This window comes from Musca domestica, unplaced genomic scaffold (genome assembly GCF_030504385.1).
Source record: "Musca domestica strain aabys unplaced genomic scaffold, Musca_domestica.polishedcontigs.V.1.1 20, whole genome shotgun sequence".
NCBI lineage: Eukaryota > Metazoa > Arthropoda > Insecta > Diptera > Muscidae > Musca > Musca domestica.
The window spans coordinates 6,846,401-6,873,382 of record NW_026712250.1 but is presented as its reverse complement, the minus strand read 5'-3'; the positions used below and the strand labels follow the sequence as shown (position 1 = coordinate 6,873,382).

The 26,982-nt window shown below is 29.5% G+C and overlaps 1 protein-coding gene across 3 annotated transcripts; it reads right to left on the bottom strand.

The window, feature by feature from the left end:
* LOC101895294 (uncharacterized) lies at positions 1-25,479 on the bottom strand. Of its 3 annotated transcripts, none has more exons than XM_011297973.3 (4): positions 25,394-25,479; positions 16,374-17,416; positions 5,872-6,057; positions 1-191 (listed from the first exon to the last, which is right to left on the bottom strand). In XM_011297973.3, exons 2-4 carry the CDS (start codon positions 17,050-17,052, stop codon positions 1-3), a joined length of 1,056 nt encoding a protein of 351 aa, XP_011296275.2. In that variant the 5' UTR covers positions 17,053-17,416; positions 25,394-25,479. The 3 variants fall into 3 exon arrangements, with proteins under 3 accessions (XP_011296275.2, XP_058978489.1, XP_011296276.2); XM_011297974.3 differs by having other exon boundaries at positions 50-191; positions 5,900-6,057; XM_059122506.1 differs by lacking the exon at positions 5,872-6,057.
* Between the last annotated feature and the right edge of the window lie 1,503 nt (positions 25,480-26,982).

Genomic DNA, 26,982 nt, shown 5'->3' with positions numbered 1-26,982 from the left:
CTAGCTACTGGACAGGGACATTTTATACGATGTTGACGACTCCATGGGTGATTCGGGGTGAAGAATTTCCGTTTGGGTCTGTTCAACATCACTGCAGCGCTCCTCCACAACTGTGTCTAATTCTAGAGAGGTGAAACCCTGGCTCAAGCTTCGTTCAGGACGTAAACTGATAGCTCTCGACGATCGGTAATCTGAAAAGTTATGGGGGAAATTTTGGATTTTTTTTTATTTGAGAAAACAACAGAGAATTTTTTTTTCAAACATTCACAAGTTCCGGCATACATTTTTGGAAAAAAAACTAAAAAAATAAATTAATTAGAAAAAATAAAAAAATTGAATTAAATTTATTTAAGAATTGAGAACAAAGGAAAATATCTTTTAAAAAAGCAAAATTTCTGGCATAAAATTTTGGAAAATTTAGAAAAAGGTTTAAAAAATATAAAAAAATTGAAAAATTAAATTAAATTAAATTTATTTGAGAACTGAGAATGAAGAAAAAATCTTTTAAAAAACTCAAAATTTCTGGTATGGAAAAAAAATTAAAAAAAAAATAACAAAAATTAAAAAAAAAAATTGAAAAAAATTAAAAAAAAAAATAAAACAAAATAAAAATTAAATTAAATTTATTTCAGAATTGAGAACAAAAAACACTCAAAAATTCTGGAATATATTTTTGGAAAAATTAGAAAAAAAATTAAAAAAAAAAATAAAAAAATGAATAAAATTAAAAAATAAGAAATTAATGAAATTAATTTGAGAATTGAGAACATTTTTTAAAACACTCAAAATTTCTGGCATACATTTTTGGAAAATGTAGAAAAAAAAACTTGAAATAAATATTAAAAAAAATTAAAAATTTAAAAAACTTAAACAAAATTAAAAATTAAATTAAATTTATTTGAGAATTGAGAACAAAGGAAAAATTTTTTAAAGCACTCAATTTTTTTAGGAAAATTTAGAAAAAAAAATAATTGAAAGAAAATGTTAAAAATTAAATTAAACTTATTTAAGAATTGAGAACAAAGGAAAAATGTTTTAAAAAATTCCAAATTTTTGGCAAATATTTTTGGAATATTTAGAAAAAAAAATTAAAAAATTAAACTAAATTTATTTGAGAATTGAGATAAAAGGAACAATTTTTTAAAACACTCAAAATTTTTGGCATTCATTTTTGGAAAATTTAAAAAAAAAATTGAAAAAAAATAATTAATTAGAAAAAAAATTGAAAAAAATGAAAAAAAAAAATTGAAAAAAAATTAAATTTTTTGAAAATTGATGACAAAGAAAAAATCATTTAGAACACTTAAAATTTTTGGCATACATTTTTGGAAAATTTAGAAAAAAAAACTAAAAAAAATTAATTAATTAGAAAAAAATTGAAAAAAAAAAATATATAAAAAAAATTGAATTAAATTTATTTGAGAATTGCGGACAAAGAAAAAATCTTTTAAAGCACTCAAAATTTATGGCATACATTTTTGGAAAAATTAGAAAAAAAAAAATTTTAAAAAATTTACAAAAAATTGAAAAAAAAAAATTAAAAAAATAAAAAAATTAAATTAAATATATTTGAGAATTGAGAACAAAGGAAAAATCTTTTAAAAAACTCCAAATTTCTGGCATATATTTTAGGAAAATTTAGAAAAAAAAATAAAAAAAAATAAAAAAGTTAAAAAAAAAAACAAAATAAAAATTAAATTAAACTTATTTGAAAATTGAGAACAAAGGAAACATTTTTTACACCCTAAAAATTTTTGGCATACATTTTTGGAAAATTTAGAGAAAATTTTAAAAAAAATATAAAAAAATTAATTAAATTTATTTGAAAATTGATGACAAAGAAAAAATCATTTAAAACACTCAAAATTTCTGGCATACATTTTTGAAAAGATTAGAAAAAAATGAAAAAAAAATTGAAAAAAAAAAATAAATATTAAAAAATTAAATTTATTTGAGAAAAAATTAAATTTATTTGAGAATTGAAAACAAGGGAAACATTTTTTAAAACACTCAAAATTTCGGGCATACATTTTTGGATAATTTAGAAAAAAAAATTGAAAACAAAAAATTAAAAAAGAATAAAATAATATTTATTTGAAAATTGAGAACAAAGGAAAAAAATTCTAAAATACTCAAAATTTCTGGGATATATTTTCGGAAAATTTAGAAAAAAAAAATGCAAAAAAAAATTTAAAAAAAATGAATTTATTTTATTCTTGGCCTGTTTTTCAATGACGATTTGATTGTGAAAGCAAAAGAATAGAGTTTTTTAAATATCTTTTTTTTAATTATTTCCAAAAAATTGAAAATCATATTTGGAATGGTGTTTTTCGTATCGTCATACAGAAACAGGACCTAAATCTTCATTCAGACAACATAAGTGGGAAGCAAAGACAACAATTTTGAAAGATTTCAATTCATATCCATAAAAAAAAAACTAAAATTAAAATAGTGCAGATTCAAATTCAACTACTTGCTAAATAATATTGGAAAAATTTTCGTAATCATAATCATACCAAATCTATATTAAAATTCATATTCATTTTAATTTAGAAAAAAATCTATTGCATAGCCCAAAAATTAGAAAATCAAAAAATTCTCTTTAAATCACTTCATCTACATTTTGAAGAAAGAAAAAAAACACGATTTCTTGATTTAAGGGAAATCTTAGGAAAAGAATTCAAAATAAATGAGTTTATGTGTGTGCGTGTGTGTTTGTGCAAACAGAAATTATTGCCATTAAAATGCAATAAAGTTTTGCTGCCCTAAAGTATGCAAGAATTTTATTCAAACTTCTTTGAATTTCATTAAAATCAACCAACCCCCACCCCTACACCCACCTAAAAGTATGCCATAAGATTACATCATTTGGTAGGGACAAAAGTTTGCTCGTAAAAATTAATTGAAACATAAACTCCTCAAGAGTAGGCATTTTGTGGAGAAAAGGAAAATGGGTGTGAATGAAAATATTTAGGGAATTTAAAATCTAGGTCTCCTTGGACCCTATACATTTCAGGACAGTTGGAGTCGAGCTAGGGGTGTCCGTCCATCCGTCTGGCTGGCACGATAACTCCCGAGGGAAGTATTCGATTTCGCCCAAACTTGGTACATAATATTATTATCAAACTTAGATCGTGTTCGGAGTTGGGTAATATTGGACCACTCCTTCTGCTACCTCCCCCACAAATGGTCAAAATTTTCAAATAAAGTAATTTACTTTGTAGACCATGACAGGTTCATCCAATCTCGGACAAACTTTGAATATTGTAATATTTTTACCACTGCTAGGTCGGGTACGAATATGGGCCATATCGACCCGCTATATCAAGTACCTCCCCCACAAAGGGTTAACATTTTGAATAATCTTAACACTTGCAAAATGTAAAACAAGAGTCCGATTGTCTTCAAATTTTGCACATCCCAATTTTTTTACTAACACAAGTTCTGGTTTCAAGGTGGGATATATCGGCCCAACCGTTCAAGTACCTGCCCCACAAAGGGGTCAACATTTTGAATAATTAAAACGTTCCTAAAAATCAAAATTACCATCCGATTCCCTTTAAATTTCACAAATCTTAAACATTTTACTATCATAAGATCTGGTGTAAAGATGGAATATATCGGACAACCCCTTCTGGTACCTCCCCCTCAAAGGGGTCAAAATTTTTAATACTTCCAACTCTTATAAAATGCGGAATTTGCCCCCGATTATCTTCAAATTTCACACAACTGAATACTTTTATCAGCACAGGATTTGGTCTGAAGATGGTAGATATCGGCCCACCCCTTCAGGTACCTCCCCCACACAGGGGTCAAAATTTTGAATAAAAATGAAGCTGATAAAATGCGATATTAACATCCGATTCTTCCCAAATGTTACACATCTCAATATTTTTACTTACACAAAATCTGGTGTGAAAGTGTGATACATTGGTCCACCCCTTCTGGTACCTCCCTCACAAAGGGGTCAAAATTTTCAATATTTCTAACTCTTATAAAATCTGAAATAAGCATTCGATTCTCTTTAAATTTCACAAAAGACAATATTTTTACTACTACAAGATCTGGTGTGAAGCTGGAATATATGGGCTCACCCCTTCTGGTACCTTCCCCACAAAAGGGGTTAAAATTTTGAATATTTCTAACTCTTGTAAAATGTGAAATAAGCAACCGATTCTCTTCAAATTTCATACATCCCAATATTTTTACTAACACATAAGCTAGTGTGAAAATGGGATATATTGGTCCACCCCTTCTGGTACCTCCCACACAAAGGGGTCAAAATTTTGAATAATTATAACTCTTATAAAATGTGAAATTAAGATCCGATTCTCTTCAAATTTCATACATACCAATATTTCTGTCAGCACAAAGTTATGTGTGAAGCTGGAATATATCGGACCACCCCTTCAGGTACCTCCCCCACAAAGGGTTCTAAATTTTGAATAATTATAACTCTTATAAAATACGAAATTTGCTTGCGATTATATTTAAATTTCGTATATCCTAATGTTTCCACTAACACAAAATCTGGTGTGAAACTGGAATATATCAGACCACCCCTTCTGGTACCTCCCCACAAAGGGGTTAGATTTTTGAATAATTAAAACTCTTATAAATGAAATTAGCATCCGATTGTCCTCAAATTTGACATAAAGAAATATTTTTACCACTACCAAGTCTGGTGTAAAGATGGAGTATATCGGTCCACTCCTTCTGGTACCTCCCCCACAAAGGGGTCAAAATTTTAAATAATTAAAACTCTCATAACAGGAGAAGTAAGCACCCTATTATCTTCAAATTTCACACATACTAATATCTTTACAAACACAATATTAGGTGTGAAGATGGAATATATGGGACCACCCTTTCTGGTACCTCCCTCACAAAGGGGTCAAAATTTTGAATATTTATAACTCTCATAAAACGGGAAATAAGCTTCCGAATGTCTTCAAATTTCACACATCCTAATATCTTTACTAGCATAAGATCTGGTGTAAAGATGGAGTATATCGGACCACCCCTTCTGGTACCTCCCCCACAAAAGGGTCAAAATTTTGAATAATTAAAAATCTCATAACAGGAGAAATAAGCATCCGATTATCTTCAAATTTTACACATCCCAATATTTTTAACAAAGCATATTCTGACGAGAAGATGGAATATATCGGACCACTCCTTCTGGTACCTCCCCCACAGAGGGGTCAAATTTTTTAATAACTAAAACGCTCAAAAAATGCGAAATGAGTATCCTATTATCTCAAAATTTTGCACATCCTAATATTTTTACTAACACAATATTGGGTGTGAAGATGGAATACCTCGGAACACCCCTTCTGGTACCTTTCCCACAAAGTGGTCAAAACTTTTAATAACTAAAACGCTCTTAAAATGAGAAATGAGCATCCGATTCTCTTCAAATTTCACACATCCTAATATTTTTACTAACATAAGATCTGGTGTGAAAATGGAATATATCGGACCAACCCTTCTGGTACCTCCCCCACAAAATTTTTGTGTTTTTTGCTTGATTTCTTGGAAACTTGGATTATCAATTTGTTTGACCTCCAGATATTGCCATTAAATAGTATGTCAATCATTGTTATGACAATTAATGCGATTTGTTTGATGACAAACTGATTGACAATTCCATAACAAAAACAAACACAACATCCTTTGTCCCCCACAAAGTCAAAATCGAAAATGCCAATCATAATTTAGGCTGATTGATTGAAAGAAATGAAGAAAGAAAGAGAGAAGAAAAAGAGAAAACATTCCCAATCGAATCGAAAAAATTAAACAACCACATTCACAACCATTCAAAATATCGCCATCCTTCCATGAACAATACATTACAACACTTAAACTCACTAAGCCTATGTATTGGACTAAATCTGACCAGGCTGACAGCATGGTCCTGCATGTCGTAATTGCGGCGGCGATCTCGTTCCCGGGCCATTTTGGCACGATGACGCAAACAGCAGATGACAATGAATGCCAAAATGGGAAAACCAAAAATGCACGACACAATGGGTATCACAATGGATTCCGGTGACACTGGAAAGAGAGAGAGAGACGGGGAGAGAGAGAGAAGAGAAATACATTAAGTATATCATAATAAGCTTAAAGGAATTGTTATGATATAAATACAAAACGCTTATAGTTATTAAAGGCAAACAGCCACCCCTCCAAGCTACTTGAGACCAAAAATTGTGTGGGTCGTCGGGGCTTTGCCAAAAAAAAAAGAAAAAAAACGGAATTAAAGGAAATGAAATGAAAGGAATTACAAAAATAACATCTCAATGAAACAGAGAGAGAGAGAGAGGGAGAGTGACCACAAAGCAATTTCGTCTTTCGTTTGTTATAAATTCCAAATATTAATAATAAATAATAGTTATTAAGGAAATTCTTGGTAGAGAATACTTTGGGGCGTATGACAAATATTATTAATACGACAAGTGGGGCGTATGTCTGATGTTATTACTTATACGCCCTAGGCATTTTAGCTGCTCTTTCTTAGGAAAATTTATTTTAATTATTATTTTGGCAGTATTTAGGATACAGTGGAACCCTTTGATAGAGAATTCGATAATATAGACCATAAAAAAAATTTTAAAAGTGAAGGAAGCCAAGTTTGCACTCTTCCCTACAAGGGACGGGATTTTTGTTCTCGGAAAAAATGTGATGAAAAATATTTTCTTTCTCTTCAAATTTCACAAGAGGCCATATTTTTACTAACACAAGATCTGTTGTGAAAATAGAATTTAACGGACCACCCCTTCTGGTACCTCCCCCACAAAGGGGTCAAAATTTTGAATAATTATAACTCTCATAAAATGCGAAACTATCATCCGATTATCTCAAAATTTCGCACATCCCAATATTTTCATCAACACAAAATGTGGTGTGAAGCTGGAATAGATCGGACCACCGCTTCTAGTACCTCCCCCACAAAGAGGTCAAATTTTTGAATAATTAAAACTCTTATGACATATGAAATAATCATCCGATTCTCTTCAAATTTCACATATCTTAATATCTTTACTAACACAAGATCTGATGTGAAGATGGAATATATCGGACCACCCCTTCTGGTACCTCTCCCACAAAGAGGTCAAAATTTTGAATAATTGTAACTCTCATAAAATGCGAAATTATCAACCGATTCTCTTCAAATTTCACATATCTTAATATCTTTACTAACACAAGATCTGATGTGAAGATGGATTATATCGGACTACCCCTTCTGGTACCTTCCCCACAAAGGGGTAAAAATTTTGAATAATTAAATATCTCATAACCGGACAAATCAACATCCGATTCTCTTCAAACTTCACATATCCCAATATTTCTTTGTACGCAAAATTCATTGTAAAGATGAAGTAAATCGGCCTTCCCCTTCTGGTACCTCCCCCACAAAGGGATCAAAATTTTGAATAATTAAAACTCTTATAAGATATGAAATAATCATCCGATTCTCTTCAAATTTCACACATCCCAATATTTTTACTAACACAAGATCAGGTGTGAATACGGAATATATCGGATCACCCCTTCTGGTACCTGCCCCACAAAGGGGTCAAAATTTTGAATAATTATGGAGCTCATAAAATGCGAAAGTAACATCCAATTCTTCCCAAATTTTCCACATCCCAAAATTTTTGGCAACACAAGATCTGGTGTGAAAATAGAAAATATCGGACCACCGCTTCTAGTACCTCCCCCACAAAGGGGTCAAATGTTTTAAATAATTAAAACTCTTATAAGATATGAAACAATCCTCCGATTCTCTTTAAATTTCACATATCTTAATATATTTACTAACACAAGATTTGATGTGAAGATGGAATATATCGGACCACCCCTTCTAGTACCTCCCCCACAAAGGGGTCAAAATTTTGATTAATTATAACTCTCATAAAATGCGAAATAAGCATCCGATTCTCTTCAAATTTCTCACATCCCAATATTTCTACTAACATAAGATCAGGTGTGAATATGGAATATATCGGACCACCCCTTCTGGTACCTCTCCCACAAAGAGTTCAACATTTTAATTAGAACACTCACACCCAGTATTTTATCATTCATCTACACCAACACCAAACTCTCATCTACGCCAACACCCCCTTCCCGTAGTCCTCTCTCTATTTTCTCCCCCACCTTATTTTTTATCCAATTAGTTTCGCTCATTTTTAATGTGACTTTTTATAGTTTGCAGTTTTTGGGAAAAAAACGAAAGCTATCCTTTTAGTTTTTAAAATCCTTTGCCTTGTTTATTTGTTTGTGCGTATGTGTATGTGTATGTGTGTAAATATTTTAGCTGTTCTATTTTTGTGAGGGCAAAATTGTAAACATTTCTAATTGCAAAACATATTACTCATTTGCTGGCACAAGTTTTTGGTCTTAGGAGTGGTTTATATTAGGGTGGGACGAAAGCAAAGCAAATCCTTAATTTGTTGGACAAAATAAAAATATGAAAAAAATGCTGCTCAATTTTTTTTCAAAATTGAAAAAAGAGTAAACATTGTAGTTTTAAGATCAGTATATTAGGGTGTGACGAAAAAAAATATTTTTTTGAAATAAAAAATTTTAAAAAATACTGAAAAAAAGTATATTTGGGTGTGACAAGGTAACAGATATAGTGGATCGAAGTATTTCACTTCGTATTAGGTTGTGAAAAATTTTAAGAAAATTGAAAATTGTTAATCCGGATTTTAATCTTTTGTGGGGGAGGTACCAGAAGCAATAGGCCGATTAATTCCATATTCATAACAGATATCTGAATGAGAGAAATATTCAGTTATACGATGTTTGAAAAGAATCAGTGACTTGTTTTGAAAGATATTAGAGTTATAATTATTCAAAATTTTGACCCCTTTGTGGGAAAGGTACCAGAAGGGGTATGCCGATCCCTATGATCTACACACCAGATTATGTGTTAGTAAAAATATTGGCATGTGTGAAATTTGAGGAGAATCGGATGCATAATTTTCCACTTTATGAGCGTTTGGGTTATTCAAAATTATGACCCCTTTGTGAGGGAGGTACCAGAAGGGTTAGGCCGATATATTCCATCTTCACACCAGATCTTGTGTTGGAAGAAATATTTGGATATGTGAAATTTGAAGAGGATCGGTTGCATATTTTCCATTTTATGAAAGTTTTGGTTATTCAAAAATTTGACCCCTTTGTGGGGGAGGTACCAGAAGGGGTATGCCGATACCTATCATCTTCAAACCAGATCTTGATTGAGTAAAAATATAGACATATGTAAAATTTGAAGATAATCAGATGAATATTTTCCATTTTATGAGCGTTTTGGTTATTCAAAATTTTTACCCCTTTGTGGGGGAGGTACCACAAGGGATGGTCCAATATATTCCATCTTCACACCTAATCTTATTCTAATCAAAATATTAAGATGTGTGAAATTTGAATAGAATCGGGTGATTATTTCGCATTTTATGAGAGTTATAATTATTTAAAATTCTGAACCCTTTGTGGGGGAGGTACTACAAGGACTAGGCCGATACATCCCATCTTCACAAAAAATCTTGTGTTGGTAAAAATATTGGAATGTGTGGAATTTAAAGAGAATTGGATGTTAATTTTGCAGTTTATGAGCGTTTTGTTTATTCAAAATGTTTACCCCTTTGTGGGGGAGGTACCAGAAGGGATGGTCCAATATATTCCATCTTCACACCTAATCTTATTCCAACTAAAATATTAGGATGTGTGAAATTTGAAGAGAATTGGATGATTATTTCGGATTTTGTCAGAGATATAATTATTCAAAATGTTGACCTCTTTGTGGGAGAGGTACCCGAAGGGATGGTCCGATATATTCCATTTTCACACCAGATCTTGTGTTGATAAAAATATTGGAATGTGTGGAATTTAAAGAGAATTGGATGTTAATTTTGCAGTTTATGAGCGTTTTGTTTATTCAAAATTTTTATCCCTTTGTGGGGGAGGTACCAGAAGGATGGTCCAATATATTCCATTTTCACACCTTAACTTATTCTAACTAAAATATTAGGATGTGTGAAATTTGAAGAGAATTGGATGATTATTTCGGATTTTGTCAGAGATATAATTATTCAAAATGTTGACCTCCTTGTGGGAGAGGTACCGGAAGGGATGGTCTGATATATTCCATTTTCACACCAGATCTTGTGTTGATAAAAATATTGAGATGTGTGAAATTTGAAGACAATTGGATGCTAATTTTGCAGTTTATGAGCGTTTTGTTTATTCAAAATGTTTACCCCTTTGTGAGGGAGGTACCAGAAGGGGTGGTTCGATATATCCTACCTTCACACCAAATCTTGTTATAGTAAAAATATTGGGATATGTGAAATTTGAAAATAATCCGATGCTTATTTAGCGTTTTATGAGCTTCATGTTTATTAAAAAAAATGACCTTTTGTGGGAGAGGTACCAGAAGGGATGATCCAATATATCCTACCTTCACACCAGATCTTATGTTGATGAAAATATTCATATGTGGGGAATTTGAACACAATCGAACCCTTATTTCACATTTTATAAGCGTTGAGATAATTCAAAATTTTGACCCTTTGTGGGGGAGGTACTAGAAGGAATGGGTCTATATTGTCCATATTCGCACATCACCCAGTACTTATTAAAACATTAGCATTTACGAATTTTGAACAAAATTGGATGTGAATGTTTCTTGTTATCTGAGGCAAATTATTTCCTTTGAAAATGTTGGCCTTTTGTGGGGAAGTTACCAGAGAAGTGGACCAATATGAACCATCTTCGAAGTGGCAAACGTTTTTCTGCTGAGATATTATTTTGTAGCTGACTAACCATAAATTGTCAGTAAATAATAATTTCGAATGTCTTTTCATATTAAAATTCTTTCTAAATATCTAAAAATAGCTAAATAGTTAAAAATAGTTAAAAATGTTTGAAAAATAAAATATTTCTTTAATAATTTTACCTAAAAAATATTTTTTTTTTTTTGGTTAGTTGAATAGGGTTTTTACTCAGCTGAATTAGGATTTTTTTCCAATTAAATAAAAATTAAATATTATAAAGATCTTAATTTTTATCAAATTCCCATCTCTGAATTTATTTATATGCCCCTAAAATCATTTTTTTATAACTTCACCTCTTTAAATCTCAATTTCATTCCATTCCACCCTAATACCCACAACCATTTCATGCTCATCTTAATGTTAGCAAACATCTCAACTTTAAAAAGCAAACCATTTCAAGAGAGAATAAACACCGAAAATATAACAACAACCATTTATTTTTCTAAGGTTAAATCCCTCAGGCATTTAACTAATCACATGCACATGTAGATGTGTGTGCGTTTACATAACATAAAGATAATCGTGACCATACAAAAGAGTAAAGGTCAACAGCAAAAAAAAAAAGAAATGGTTTAGACATTTATGTCAACATTTTCATGCAATCACCTAAATTGGCACTCTCTCTCTCTCCCACACACACACACACAGAGAAGCACTCACCCAGCCACTTCACGGTAACTGAAATACTTGGCAACATTAAAACAACACTAATCAGTTGAAGTTATTTTTATTTTCAGCAACACCACCACCAGCAACCATTCACAAAAAAAAAACCGTTATTTGTTTAATGATACTCAGTGAAGAACAACAACAGCAAAGAAAAAAAAAAACAAACCAAGCAACCAACACATGTTCTCATCCTTACTCTCCACTCAGAGAAAAGGTCAAGCAAGAAACTAAGCAAATAGAGAAGCAATGTTTGTGTTGTGCTGGTGGGGTGTGTGTGAGTGTGTGTGGCAGAGATCGCCTGGGGACTTAAGTGATGTCAATAGATTGCCAACAAATTGCCAAAATGCAATAAAAATATGTATATATTTAAAGAAAATTATTTATTTATATATAAATATATTGTGGGATTTGTTTGTTTTGTTTTGAGAATAAATACTGTAATATGTGAGATAATTGGTTGTCGGTCAATAAAAGATAAATGAAATTCCTGGAGATGTTTGGAAAAAAAATATGTAAACAAAAATCCTTAATATTTGCTAAGGGGAATACAAATACTTTCATTTTTTTTTTGCTGAATTGACTTAAAAATATTTTCAAAAAAATTGTGAGTAAAAGTAAAAAAAAGTAAAAATTAAAGAATTTTACTTTTCTTTAATTTTTACTTTTTAAAGTAAAAGTAAAAAAAAAACTAAAAAAGTGCCAAATTGATTTATTTTATGTATATATTTTTATATCCTCCACCATATATAAAATAAAAGAGTATTTCCCTTAAGCCTTTTTCGAGAAGGTCCCACTGTACCATAGGTGAAGGCTTTTTTGAGCAGGACCCACTGTACCATAGATGAAGCCAAAATAGTGATTTAAATAAATTTTCCTGATAAAGATAAACGAGGCGTATTAGTTACAGCATTAATCATACGCCAAGGGAGTATGCAAAATAATGTTCGACATACGCCCTAAATAACCCTCTTATGATTTTTTATACCCTCCACCATACCATAGCATGGAGGGTATATTAAGTTCGTCATTCCGTTCATCGAAATAATAATTTTAGCCCCAACAAAGTATATATATTTTTGATCAGGGTAAATTTCTGAGACGATTAGGGTAAATTTCTGAGACGTCCCTCTGTCCTTCTGCCCGTCTATTTTAATCACACTAGAGTCAAAACGAATAAAGATAGGAAGCCAAAATTTTGCACAGATCAGTATTTTGTGTGCAGGCAGGTCAAGTTCGAAGATGGGCTATATCGGTCCACGATTTCGTATAGCCCCCATATAACCGTACCCCCGATATTCGCCATTTTGATGATTTTAGCCACAATTTTTTAATGGAATCGTCTGAAATTCTACACAAGGAGTTCCTTGTGAGAGCTTTACCCCCTCAAAAAGATTTGTCTATATTGGTCCAAGATATCGTATAGCCCCCATATAACGATACCTCCCCATATTCGGTATATTGACGATTTTAGTGACATTATTCACCGGAATTGTTTCAAATTTGGTATTTGAAGTTCCCAATAGGTACTACAGCCTGTGCCAAAAAATTGTCTATGCAGGTCCAGGTCTTCGTATAGCCTCCATATATCGATGCACCCCGATATTCGGTACTTTGAAGATTTTAGAGACATTATTCACCGGAATTGTTTGAAATTTCGTATTTGAAGTTCCTAATAGGTACTACAGTCTGTGGCAGAAAATTGTCTATGGAGGTCCAGGTCTTGGCATAGCTCCCATATAACGATACCTCCCCATATTCGGTATATTGACGATATTAGCGACATTATTCACCGAAGCTGCTTCAAATTTGGTATTTGAAGTTCGTAAAAGATACTACAGCCTGTGACAGAAAATTGTCCATGCAGGCCCACGCCTTCGTATTGCCTCCATATATCAGTACCTCCCTATATTCGGTATTTTAATGATTTTAGCGACATTATTCACCGGAGTTGTTTCAAATTTCGTATTTAAAGTTTCAAATAGGTACTACAGTCTGTGACAGAAAATTGTCTGTGCAGGCCCAGGTCTTCGTATAGGCCCCATACATCAGTACCTCCCTATATTCGGTATTTTGATCATATTAGGGAGATTGTTCACCGGAACCCCGTCTAATTTGGTATTTGAAGTTCTTAATAGATACTACAGCCTGTGACAGATAATTGCCTATAGAGGTCCAGGTCTTCGTATAGCCTCAATATATCAGTACCTCCCAATATTCGGTATTTTGACGATTTTAGGTACAATATCCACCGAAATTGTTTCAAATTTGGTATTTGAAGTTCCCAATAGGTACTACAGCCTGTGACAGAAAATTGTCTATGCAGGTCCAGGCCTTCGTATAGCCTCCATACATCAATACCTCCCTATATTCGGTATTTTGATGATATTAGGGAGATTGTTCACCGGAACCGCGTCTAATTTGGTATTTGAAGTTCTTAATAGATACTACAGCCTGTGACAGAAAATTGCCTATAGAGGTCCAGGTCTTCGTATAGCCTCAATATATCAGTACCTTCCGATATTCGGTATTTTGATGATTTTAGCGACATTATTCACCGGAATTGTTTCAAATTTGGTATTTGAAGTTCGTAATGGATATCACAGCCTGTGACAGAAAATTGTCTGTGCAGATCCAGGTCTTCGCATAGGCCCCATATATCAGTACCTCCCAATATTCGGTATTTCGATGATTTTAGCGACATTATTCACCGGAATTGTTTCAAATTTGGTATTTGAAGTTCGTAATAGGTACTACAGCCTATGACAGAAAATTGTCTATGCAGGTCCAGGTCTTCGTACAGGCCCCATATTTCACTACCTCCCTATATTCGGTATTTTGAGGATTTTAGCGACATTATTCACCGGAGCTGCTTCAAATTTGGTATTTGAAGTTCTTAATAGATACTACAGCCTGTGACAGAAAATTGCGTATGCAAGTCCAGGTCTTCGTATAGCCTTCATATATCAGTACCTCCCAATATTCGGTATTTTGACGATTTTAACGAAATTTTTTAACGGAATTGTTCGAAATTTCGTATTTAAAGCTCTTAACGGATTCTTCAGCCTGTGACAGAAAATTGTCTATGCAGGTGCAGGCCTTCGTATAGGCTCCATATATCAGTACATCCCGATATTCGGTATTTTAACGATTTTAGCGAAATCATTCACCGGAATTGTTTTAAAGTTGGTATTTAGAGTTCGTAATGGGTACTACAGCCTATGACAGAAAATTGTCTATGCAGGTCCAAGTCTTCCTATAGCCACCAAATTTCCGTACCTCCCAATATTCGGTATTTTGGTGATTTCGGCTATAATATTTAGCGAAATTGTTTGAAATGTCATATTTGAAGTACCTAATAGGTACTACAGCCTGTGACAGAAAATGGTCTATGGAGGTCCAGGTCTTCGTATAGTCCCCATATATCAGTACCTCCCTATATTAGGTATTTTGATGATTTTAGCGACATTATTCAGCGGAATTGTTTCAAATTTCGTATTTGAAGTTCGTAATGGAAACTATAGCCTGTGATAGAAAATTGTCTATGCAGAACCAGGTCTTCGTATAGCCCCCATATGTCAGTACCTCCCTATATTCGGTATTTTCACGATTTTAGGTACAATATTCGCCGGAATTGTTTCAAATTTGGTATATGAAGTTCGTAATGGGTGCTACAGCCTGTGGCAGAAAATTGTCTGTGCAGGTCCACATCTTCGTATGAGTCCCATATATCGGTACCTCCCGATATTCGGTATTTTAATGATTTTAGCGACATTATTCACCGGAGTTGTTTCAAATTTCGTATTTAAAGTTTCAAATAGGTACTACAGTCTGTGACAGAAAATTGTCTGTGCAGGCCCAGGTCTTCGTATGGGTCCCATATATCGATACCCCGTGATATTCGGTATTTTAATGATTTTGGCTACAATATTCACTGAAATTGTTTCAAATTTCATATTTGAAGTTCCTAATAGGTACCACAGCCTGTGGCAAAAATTGTCTATGCAGGTACCTCCCAATATTCGGTATTTTGATGACGGATTTTTTTTCGTATTTGAATATTGTAATGGATTATGGCAAAGGTAGCCTAGACCCCAATATAACAGTACCTCCCTATATTCGATATTTTGATTTGATTTTTTGAATCTTTAACGGAATTTATTTTTTTGATTTTTTTTTAAATTTGCCTGCGCAGGTCTACGTTTTCGTATAGCCCCTATATAACAGTATCTTCCGATATTTGGTAAATTGTTTTGATTTTTTGAATTTTTAACGGATTTTATTTTTTTATATAATTTTTTTTTTTTGAAAAAAATATAATTTTTTTTAAAAATTTGCATGTGCAGGTCTACGTTTTCGTATAGCCCCGATATAATAGTACCTTCCGATATTTGGTAAATTGTTTTGATTTTTTTGAATTTTTAACGGATTTTATTTTTTATTTATTTATTTATTTATTTATTTTTTTTTTTTGAAAAAATTTTTTTTTTTTTTTTAAATTTGCCTACGTTTTCGTATAGCCCCTATATAACAGTTTCTTCCGATATTTGGTAAATTGTTTTGATTTTTTAACGGATTTTATTTTTTATTTATTTATTATTTTTTTTTTTTTTTTTTTTGAAAATTTCCAAATTCGTTCTAAATGGTGGGGGGTATCGTCCCGGCCGAACTTACTGCTTTTTTACTTGTCAAATTTAAATTCATTTTTTTTTTGCACATACGCCCCAAAGACCCTCGGTATTTAAATGAAAAAAAAATAAAAAATAATTTTTAAAAGCAAATCATAAATTATTTTAGAAAATTCACCAAAAAGTCCTGCGGAAAGTTATTCTCTTGAAATAATTGATTCACCTCACTCACCTGTCGGATAAACAATAATTGTTGTGGCCCGATTTTTATTGCCCGCCATAAAAGTGGCCACCGTTTGGGTGGCGGTGGGAAATGCCGACACGGCTGCCGCTGCTGTTGTTGCTGCCGTTGTTGCCTCCAAATGATTGGCAGTGCCATTTGCTGCCAGTGTTGCCACAGCTGTGGCATAACTATCAAATCCCTCACTTATATTGCCCACCAGACCCCGGCCATCATTGATGCGGCCATAAACGAAGTCATCATCATCATCTTGCGACCCATATGAGCCGGGCGAGGAGAGGTGCAATGGTGGTGGAGATAGCTGGGGAGAACCTGATGCCAGCACCGATGAGCCAAAGTATTGAGCTGTATAATCACTTATACTTGTGTTGATATTACTATTGTTGTTGTTGCTGTAGGGAGAAGAAACCTGCGTCAGGGTCCTGTTCAGTATTGCTTTCAGACGCTGGGTGGTGGCATTCATTGTGGCATTGGCCTTAACTGCCGTGGGGGATGACTGCTTGGCCTCATCTGCTGGGCTATATACAAAGGCAGATTCATTGTGTTGTTGTTGTTGTTGCTGCTGTTTTCTTTGTTGGTGTTTTGAATTATCAGCTGGTGGTGGCGATGTTGTGGAAATTCTCATTGCCGTGCTATGGGTTGTTGGTGGTATTGGCGGTGGCGGCAGCATTACTACTTGGCTAATTATTGTTCCGTTTGAGACAATAGCCGCTTGAGATGTTGCTATTGTTATTATTGTTGTCAATACTGTCAACAGCAGTAGTTGTTGTAAAATAATGCCTTTAATTGTTGCTATTATTGTTGTTGTTTTTTTTTTGCTGGGGTAATTGAAAAAAATGAGAAAGAAAAACTTGGCTAGCAAAATTCCTCCAAGCGTCGATGATGGCAAATGAAGAGCATTGTTTTGGTGTTACTTGTTGTTGTTGTTGTTTTTTCTTATTTCAAGGTCTCTCATTCATCTCCAAAAAAAAAATCGTTTTCTTTGCTGTTTGGTCTTGAGATGATTACAGTTTTGCTGCTTTTGATTAACTTTCCTTTTTTTTTGGTGGTGGCAAAGAAAGAAAGAAAGAAAGAAAGAAAGAAAATTGAAACATTTAGGCGTCTGTTTTGTTTTCTTCGCTTTATTATAATCATTATTTATATTTAGTTTTGATTTATAAGCTTATTATTATGTTAACGAGACTTTTGTCTCAGGCCTAACTCAACAGTACTACTACCACTCTCCTTCTCTCTCACACTCCCACTCACTCACACATTTATTTCATTTGATTGTGCATGCTACGTATTATGATGGAAACAACAACACAAGACAAAATGCCTCCACTGAGTGGCGGCATTTCTCCCTCTCATTCTCTCTCCATTTCTCTTTTCGCATTAAAAAACAAAACCGTAATACCCCTGGTGTGTTTGATTGTTTTTATAATACAATATTAATCATACGTCATGGGGGGGGGTTGATCCTGTTGTGATTTATGGGAGTTTATGGAATATTTGTTTTTTTTTTATTTGAGGGAAACTTAACGGCAGACAGTTAATTTGTAACACATATTTTGCATTTTTTTTGTTTTATTTTATTTTCCATTTCGTTACTCCTATAATGATCAAACCAACCAGGAATTGTTTTAGAAACAAACCAAAATGAGCAGCAAATGGGGAAATTATTTTCTTTCAGAAAAAATGCTTGTACAAGAAACCGACCAAAAAAATTTCCAAATAAAAAATGACCCAAAAAAACATGGCCCAATTGAGAAATTGGATTTTTATTTGTTTCTTTTTTTATTCTTTAAAAAAATGTGAAATCAAATTCGGTACAAAAAATTTCTCGGTATCAAAAACGGACCAAAAAAAATTATAAAAAAATCACAAAAATATTATTATTTTTTAAATAAAATAATGAAACAAAATTTGAATTCGAAACCGACCAGAAAATTTGGCCAAAATAATTATGGCACTTTTTTTTTTTTTTTTTGAGAAAAAGAAAAAAATCAATTTTTCTTTTTCTACTAATTTTAAGCTCCATCTGACCAATTTTTTTTTTAATCGACAAAAATATATTTACCGTTCTAAACGAGCAATGGGATTTTCTTCATTTTTTAATTTAAATGAATAAACAAATTATATGTTCGGTTCCAAAAATCGTTCGGTATCAGAAAACCTATCAAAAAATGTCCATAATATTGTCCAAAAAATCGACCAAAATAAGCACAGCACAAAAAGAGCCATGGGATTTTATTCTTTAAAATGATGAAATTAATTTTGCCCTCGGTACCAACATCGTTAGAAAACGGCCAAAAAAAAAAAAACAAAAAAAAAAATTCTTCTTTTATAAACATATTATTATATTTTACGCGAAAGTGAACAAAAACAATGTCTAAAAAATCGACCAAAATAAATATCGTATAAAATAGGCAATGGGATTTTTTTCTTTGAATAAAATGCTGCAACTGATTTTACACTCGGTATCATAGATCGACCAGAAAAATGGTCCAAAAATCGACCAAAGTAGCTATAGCAATTTTATTTATTTATTATATATTTATTATTATTATTATTATTATTATTATTATTATTATTATTATTATTATTATTATTATTATTATTATTATTATTATTATTATTATTATTATTATTATTATTATTATTATTATTATTATTATTATTATTATTATTATTATTATTATTATTATTATTATTATTATTATTATTATTTCCAATAAAATGCTGAAACTAATTTCACTCTCCGTACCAAAAACCAAGCAAAAAATTTATAGTTAAAAAATCGACCAAATAGAAACCTACCAAAAATATGTCCAAAACACCGACCTAATAAATACCGCCATTATTATAAATGGGATTTCCTTTGTTATATAAGAGGCTGAACCGAACTAAGGCTTTGTACCAAAAATCATTCGGTTTCAGAAACCGCCAAAAAATGTCCAAAAAATGTACCAAAAAGGATTTTTTTTTAATTTTTAAATAAATTAATGAAACGAATTTGTTGAGAAAATAAAGAAAGGAATTTTACGTTCGAAAACAAAAAATGATAAATTTCAGAAACCGACCAAAAAAAAAAAAAAATGAAAAAATCGTCTAAATAAATATCACCCAAAACGAGCAACAGTAATGGGACTTTTTCTTCTTTGAGTGAAATTCTGAAATTAATTTTACTGCCGGAATCAAAAATCTCTCGGTATCAGAAACCGATCAAAAATTTTTATAATATATATTTCGCCAAAAAATAAAATTTTTGAAATTTAAAAAAAAATTACCGAATCGATCAATAGGATCATGAAGAAAAACCTTTATAAATTTTAATTCAAACATATCCATTAAAAAATAGTTTGACCAAAAAAAAATTAGTAATTATTTTTTATTAATATTTCTTCCAATATAACAAAAAACATTTAAAAAAATTAAAAACTAACAAAAATTAAAATTTTCTTTTATTGGTCCATTCAAAAATGACCTAGTCTTAAAGAAAAATTTGAAAACCATTGGGTCTTTCAAAAATGTCCCTTAAAAATCCAAGTTTTTTTTGGTCTTGCCAAAAATATCCTGGGCTTTAAAAATATCCTTTAAAAATATCCCGGCCTTTAAAAAATATACTTTAAAAATCCACGTAAATTGGTCCTTTCAAGAATATCCTGGTCTTCAAAAAATATCCTTTAAAAAGCCACACTGATTGGTCATTCCAAAAATATCCTTTAAAATTCATGTTAATTGGTTCTTCCAAAAATATCCTTTAAAATTCATGTTAATTGGTCCTTCCAAAACTATCCTTTAAAAAAAAAAAGTTTATTGGTCCTTCCAAAAATATCCTGGTCTTCAATAAATATCCTTTAAATATCCACGTTTATTGGTCCGTCCAAAAATATCCTTTACAAATCCACGTTTATTGATCCTTTCAAACAAATCCTTGAAAAATCTACGTTTATTGATCCTTTCAAAAAAAATCCTTTAAAAATCCACGTTTATTGATCCTTTCAAACATATCCCCAAAAATCCTCATTTATTGATGCTTTTAAACATATCCTTTAAAAATCTACGTTTATTGATCTTTTCGGAAATAGGGTATAGAACCCTGGTCTTTAAAAATATTGTTTAAAAATCCGCTTTAATTTGTCCTATCAAAAAATTCTGTTTATAAAAAAAGTATTTTTTAAAAATCCACGCCAATTGATTATTTCAAAAACGTCTTGTTATGGGTCCCTTCAAACAATATTGGTCCTGGATACATATGACAAATATCCTTCAAAAAATATATATATTTTGGCGTTCTTGCAAAAATTGTGTTAAAAAATATATTTTCTACGGATATTTTTAAAGGATCTAATTAAAACATCCTTGAAAACCCGATTTTTCTGGTCATTGGGTCCTTGGAAAAATATCCTTTAAAATTTGTTTATTCTCAAAAATCCTGAAAAAATATCCCAAAATAAATAAAATAAATAAAAATATTATTAAAGACCCCTTGGCAAATATCCTTCAAAAAATATCCTGTTTTGGGTCCTTGCAAAAAATATTGGTTTTGAAGACCAAATATCCTTCAATTTTTTTTTAAATTTAAAATTATATTGAAAAATATTCTTATAAATCCCAGCCACATTTAAAAGAGGATTTTCTAAGGACCTAATTAAAAAAAATATCACTAAAACACTTTAGAGTCCCTTAGAGCTATTGTAAATATTCTGATAAATAGCCTCGATTAGAGTCCTTGAAAGTATTCAGGTTTAGAGCCCTTGAAAATATTCTAAAAACGAAACAAAACTTCTTGAAAATTGTCTTTGAAAATTCACATTTATAGATCTATAAAGTATTCTTAAAATATCATTGTAAGAGTCCTTGAAAATCCATCAATATTTTCTCTTCAAATATCCTTTCTTAGAGTCCTAAAATCCACGCTTAGAGTCCTTGAAAACATTTTTCTAAAATCCTCGTTTTTGTGTCCCTGAAAATATTCCTCAAAAATCCACGTTAAAATCCTATCAACCCTCCCTTATGATCCCCTACAAGGACCCCCCTTTGTCCTGAAAAAATATTAATCCCACAGCAAAAATAGGCCACATTTCCTCACAAACTCACATTCCTGCAAACCCGAAACTTACAAATTTACCACACTTCCTGGCCTTGTAACTGTTGTTGCTCCTACCGGATTAGAATTCTATCAACTATCCCTTACTAGATACCCCGCAAGGACACTCCCCCCCCCTCTGCCCTGAAGAAAAAAAATATTCCCCCACCAAAAATAGGCCACCATTTTCCCACAAAACAAAACCCTTATTTTCCTTTAAACCCGAAACCCAAAAATCTACCACATTTCCTGACCTTTTAGTAGTTGTTGTTGTTGTTGCTTTTGTTGCTCCTGCTGGATTAGATAAGCAACAAAACAATTGTAATTTACATTTGAATTAGGTTTGCATTGTGTTTTGTGTGTTCGCCTCAAAGCGTATCACTGGCAAATCGAAATGAAAGGCCATAAAACGTGTTATGTCCCCTGTGGAGACACAGCTGGCTAGCTGGCTCAATAACCACTTTGAGAATGTATCTGTGTGTGTGTGTGGTCGTGTGTTTGTGTATTATATCATGGTGCAGCAATAAATAATTAAACCCTACATTCCTAGCCTAGTACATTCCTAGCCTAATATTTTTGGATTTTTAAAGGATATATTTGTTTTCAAGAGGCATCAAGGAATTTTAAGGAATATTTTGAAATTAAAAAAATCTAAATTTAATGAAAAAAAGGCCTATATAAAATTTAGCAATTTTGAAATTGAAAAATAAATCTGAATTTAATAAAAAAAACAAGGCCTATAGATAAGGTCACACAGGAGGCGAGAGTCAAATTCAGGTCTTATCTTGCTATCGAAGGGGTTTCCACATGAAATCCTTCAAAAAAAGCAGGAAATTCTAAAATATGTTTCAGAAATTGTAGATATCGATATTGTGCACGTCGCATTCTTTTTCAAAATAGGAAGAATTTAAATATATATATTTTTTAAAAAAAGGGTTGCATTTTGACAGCAAAAGAAGAGATAAGAATGGCTCCCCGAATCACCTTGTATACGTATATTATGAACAAAATATAATTTTTAAAAGAAAGTTGGGAGATCAAAATATTTAAGGACGACAGATATCCAAACGAGGATTTTTTTTTTTTTTTTGAAAAAAAATCCAGAATTAAGAAGCCGGACCAGGACATTTCCAAGGACCAGCAGAGATATAATTATGCATTTTAGAAATAAATCTAGAAATATTTCTCATGGTTTTTAATTAAAGAATTATGTGTGTTCCGCTAAATAAGACAATTATATAAGAGAGAAAATCTTTCTAAGAGGAAGAAATAAAATACGCAGTTTTAAGAAAAAAAAAATAGTTTTTGATAAAAATATCCAAGTTATTTGAGCGTCTTCATTGAGTATTAACTTTTTAATTTTATTTTATTGTTTTATTAAAAAATAATTTGTTATTTTTTGTTCAGTTTTAAATGTTTTTTATTTTTTGAATTTTCGATTTTTTTAATTCTCATACTTTTTTATTTTTTATTGATTTTTTCTTATTATTTTATAAGTTTTTTTTCCTTAAATTTACAAAAAATTGTAGTTAATTTAAAAAATATGTTAGTTTTCGAATTTATCCGAATTTTTTATTTAATTGAATTTTTTGTTAATTGTTTTTTTTTTTTGTTAAGTTTAATAATTTTTTTAATTATTATTTAAATTATTTTAATTTTTATATTTTTTATTATTTTTAAATAAGTCTTTTTTTGCATAAATTACAAATTTTATTTTTATATTACTATTTTATTTTTATAAATATTTTTATTAATTTTTAATTACCCAAGTTTTTTTAATTTATTTTAATTTTTTGTTAATTAAATTTTTTTGGTTAAGTTAAAATAATTTTTATTTATTATTTAAATTATTTTAATTCTTATATTTTTTATTATTTAAAGTTTTTTTTTTTTGATAATTTACAAATTTTATTTTAAAAATTATTATTTTATATTTTTTTTTATTTATTTTAAAAAATATTAATTTTTTGAAATAAAAATTAATTTTTATATTAATTTTTTATTTGCCATTATTATTTTATATATTTTTTTAATTTGTTTTAATATTTTTCAAATGTTTTTTAATTTGTTTTATTATTTATATGTAATATAATAATTTATAGTAAAATGTATATAAAATGTATTAAAAAATGTAGAAATTTTTGTCGAATATTATACCCAGTGGCTTAAGTATTTATTGAGTATTAATTTTTAAAAATTATTTTATTGTTTTAATAAAAGTTTAATTTTTAATTTCTGTGTTTTTTTTATTTTTATTATTATTATTATTATTTTAATATTATTATTTTTATCGTTATTATTGTTATTATTATATTATTATTATTATTATTATTATTATTATTATATTATTATTATATTATTATTATTATTATTATTATTATTATTATTATTATTATTATTATTATTATTATTATTATTATTATTATTATTATTATTATTATTATTATTATTATTATTATTATTATTATTATTATTATTATTATTATTATTATTATTATTATTATTATTATTATTATTATTATTATTATTATTATTATTATTATTATTTTTATTATTATTATTATTATTATTATATTTTATTGTTATTTAATTTTTTTGTTCTTATTTTTTATTATTTAATTTTTAGAAATTTTTTATTTAATTTTTAATTTTTTTATTATTTAAAGTTTATTTTAATAAATTTAAATTTTGTATACTATTATTATTTTTTAAATATTTATTGATTTACTATATACTTTATAATAAATTTTATTTATAATAATTTTTAATTTTATTTCTTCATTTATTTATTATTATTTTTATTATCATTATATATTTTTGTTTTTATTTATTATTTATTTTTTTAAATAATTAAATTATATTTTTTTAAATTTGAATTTTATTTCTATTTAATTAGCATTATTTCTATTTTATTATTTACTTTTTATACTTTTTTTTATTTATTTTTTACTTTATAATTTATATTAAACACATTTATAATAATTTTTAATTTTATTTCTTTATATATTTATTATTAGTATTATTATATTTTATTGTTATTTTTTGTTTTTATTTATTATTTAATTTTTATAAATATTTGTATTTAATTGTTTTAAAATTTACTTGCTATTACTTTTTTTTGTTTATTATACAATTTATAATAATTTTATATTTTAATTCTTCACGTATTTACTTATTATATTACTTTTGTTTTTTATTAATATATTTTAATTTACTAAATTATTTTTAATGATTTATATTTATAATAATTGTTTAAATTTTCTTTATGTAATTATTTATTATTTATTTCACAATTAATTTATTTATTTTTTTATTTATTCTTTAGAAAATGTTTTGGCCATTATTCGAACTTGATCCATGAAAATTTATTAGTTTTTGAAGTATCACATTTGAAAATAGAATCAATTTTGCTAACTGTTGTTAAACGTTTCGAAGCCATAGATATTTTATGGGATTTATTTCGGTTATTTATAATCCTCCTTGTTCGCTGTAACTTAAAGAGAACATCACTTTCACTTTAATTTATTGCCATACATTTGGCAAAAGTTTTTTTTTTTTTCTTAAAATGGCACACTTTGTTTGGAGAACTTTAATTTTTTTGGGGGTTCCATTTCGCTACTGTGCTTTTATGTTGTTTTCCAAGAATGACGTTTGTTTGTGTTTTTCCCCTCACTTCCCCTTCTTTTTTTCTTTTTTGGGTTTGTTCTATTTTGAAAAACGAAACCTTCATTATTTCATTATAACTTTACAACCACAAATTCACGAAATTGCCAAAAGGAAACCAACATTTATTTTCTATTTTGGTGAGGGTCTCGTTTTTTTGTTTCACTTTTCTTTTGTCAAAACAATGTCGGAAACGTGCTTTATTTGTTGGTCTTTTACATTCCGCCATCACACATATTTCCGTTTTCAGAATTTTAACTTTAAAATTTCCATTTACCATGTATAGAGAGAGATGTTTCACGTATCCTTGCCGCCATAAAACTAATAGGAATTTCGTTATGAATTTGGCTTTTTATACTCGGCCACACTTCCTTCCAGTGGTGAAATAAGAGAAACAATTGGGATGTGAGAGAGAGCAATAAAGAAAAAGAGAGAGACATTATTACATCTTGTGGAAATGAGGAGAGTTTGTGAAACAAATGTAAACAAAAGCTACCTTATTAACGGTGTCCCATTGAAGAGAGAGAGGGACGTCACTCTCATTATCTCTTACAATGTTTGCTATGGTTATTCTCTTTTGGTTATTTGCTACTCTTTAACTTTAAATTAGAAGTATTTATCTTTTTCTTGGTTGCATTTTGAGTTGAACCATAGATTTTTACTACGTTTTTTAATATTCCAACAAAAAAAAAATAATCAAAGTTGGTTTAAAAACTATTTTATTGTAAAAATTATTGAAAATTAACCCCTTACCCCTTTAATATTTTCCATACTTATTTTTCTTGTTCAATGACCAAATAATGTTTTTTTTTTTATTTTTCAAAAAAATCGTTTTTTGTTTTCCATCATCACCATCATAATTTATTCTAGTTTAGCTTCCCACGCTTCTCCCTTTTCACCCCCGTTGTCTGTGTTGCCAGCAAATTGCTGGTAAATCACATTTTTTATTCCATCATCAAAATGTTGCATTCCAATGGAAATGCAATGGCACCGACACTGCCGGAAATGAAATCGAATGGTAATTGAAGATAAAATATTAACCGAGAATTTTTCAAATGGATTAAAAATTATATATTTGAAATGGAATTGTGTGCGAAATTTGCCCATATCCTATGCAAGCTATGGAGAAGATAAAGAATATTGTCTGGGGCCATGGCAACTTAGGGCGTATAAGAAATAGTGCAACGTATACGCCATCGATATTAAAATAAATCAACAATTTTAAAAGAAATAATTTTTGTAAATGTTAAAAATTAAATTCTTTTATTTTTTAAAGTTTTTTTAAAGGATATCTTCCAAAAATTCTAAAATTTAATTTTTGAGTTTTTTTTTTAATTCTAAAATTAAATTAAATTCCCATACATTTTAAAATTGTTTTCTAAGATTTTTTTCCCATAAATTTTAAAATTAATTTTGACTGTATTTTTCTTAAATTTTAAATCTTTAAACATATAATAATATCCTAAAAATGTTAAAATAATTTTTAAAAATTATTTCCAATTTTTTTATTTTTTAAAAATTAAATTCTTGAATTTTGTAAATTTTAAAATTTAATTTTAAATTCCAAAATTAAGTTAAATTCCCGAACATTTTAAAGTTGTTTTCTAGGAATATTTCCCATAAATTTAAAAATCAGTTTTTACGGTATTTTCTTAATTTTTAATATTATAATTATATAATTTTCTAAAAACGTTAAAATAATTTTTAATTTTTTATTATTTTTTTTTTTTTTTTTTTATTATTATTATTACTATTTTTTTTTTTTTTTTTTTTTTTTGAATATCAGACAGATATTGTTCATCAGTACCCCGCTTGACTTTAAAATGTCCATTTGCATACCATGACCACCATCACACAATCCGCTGT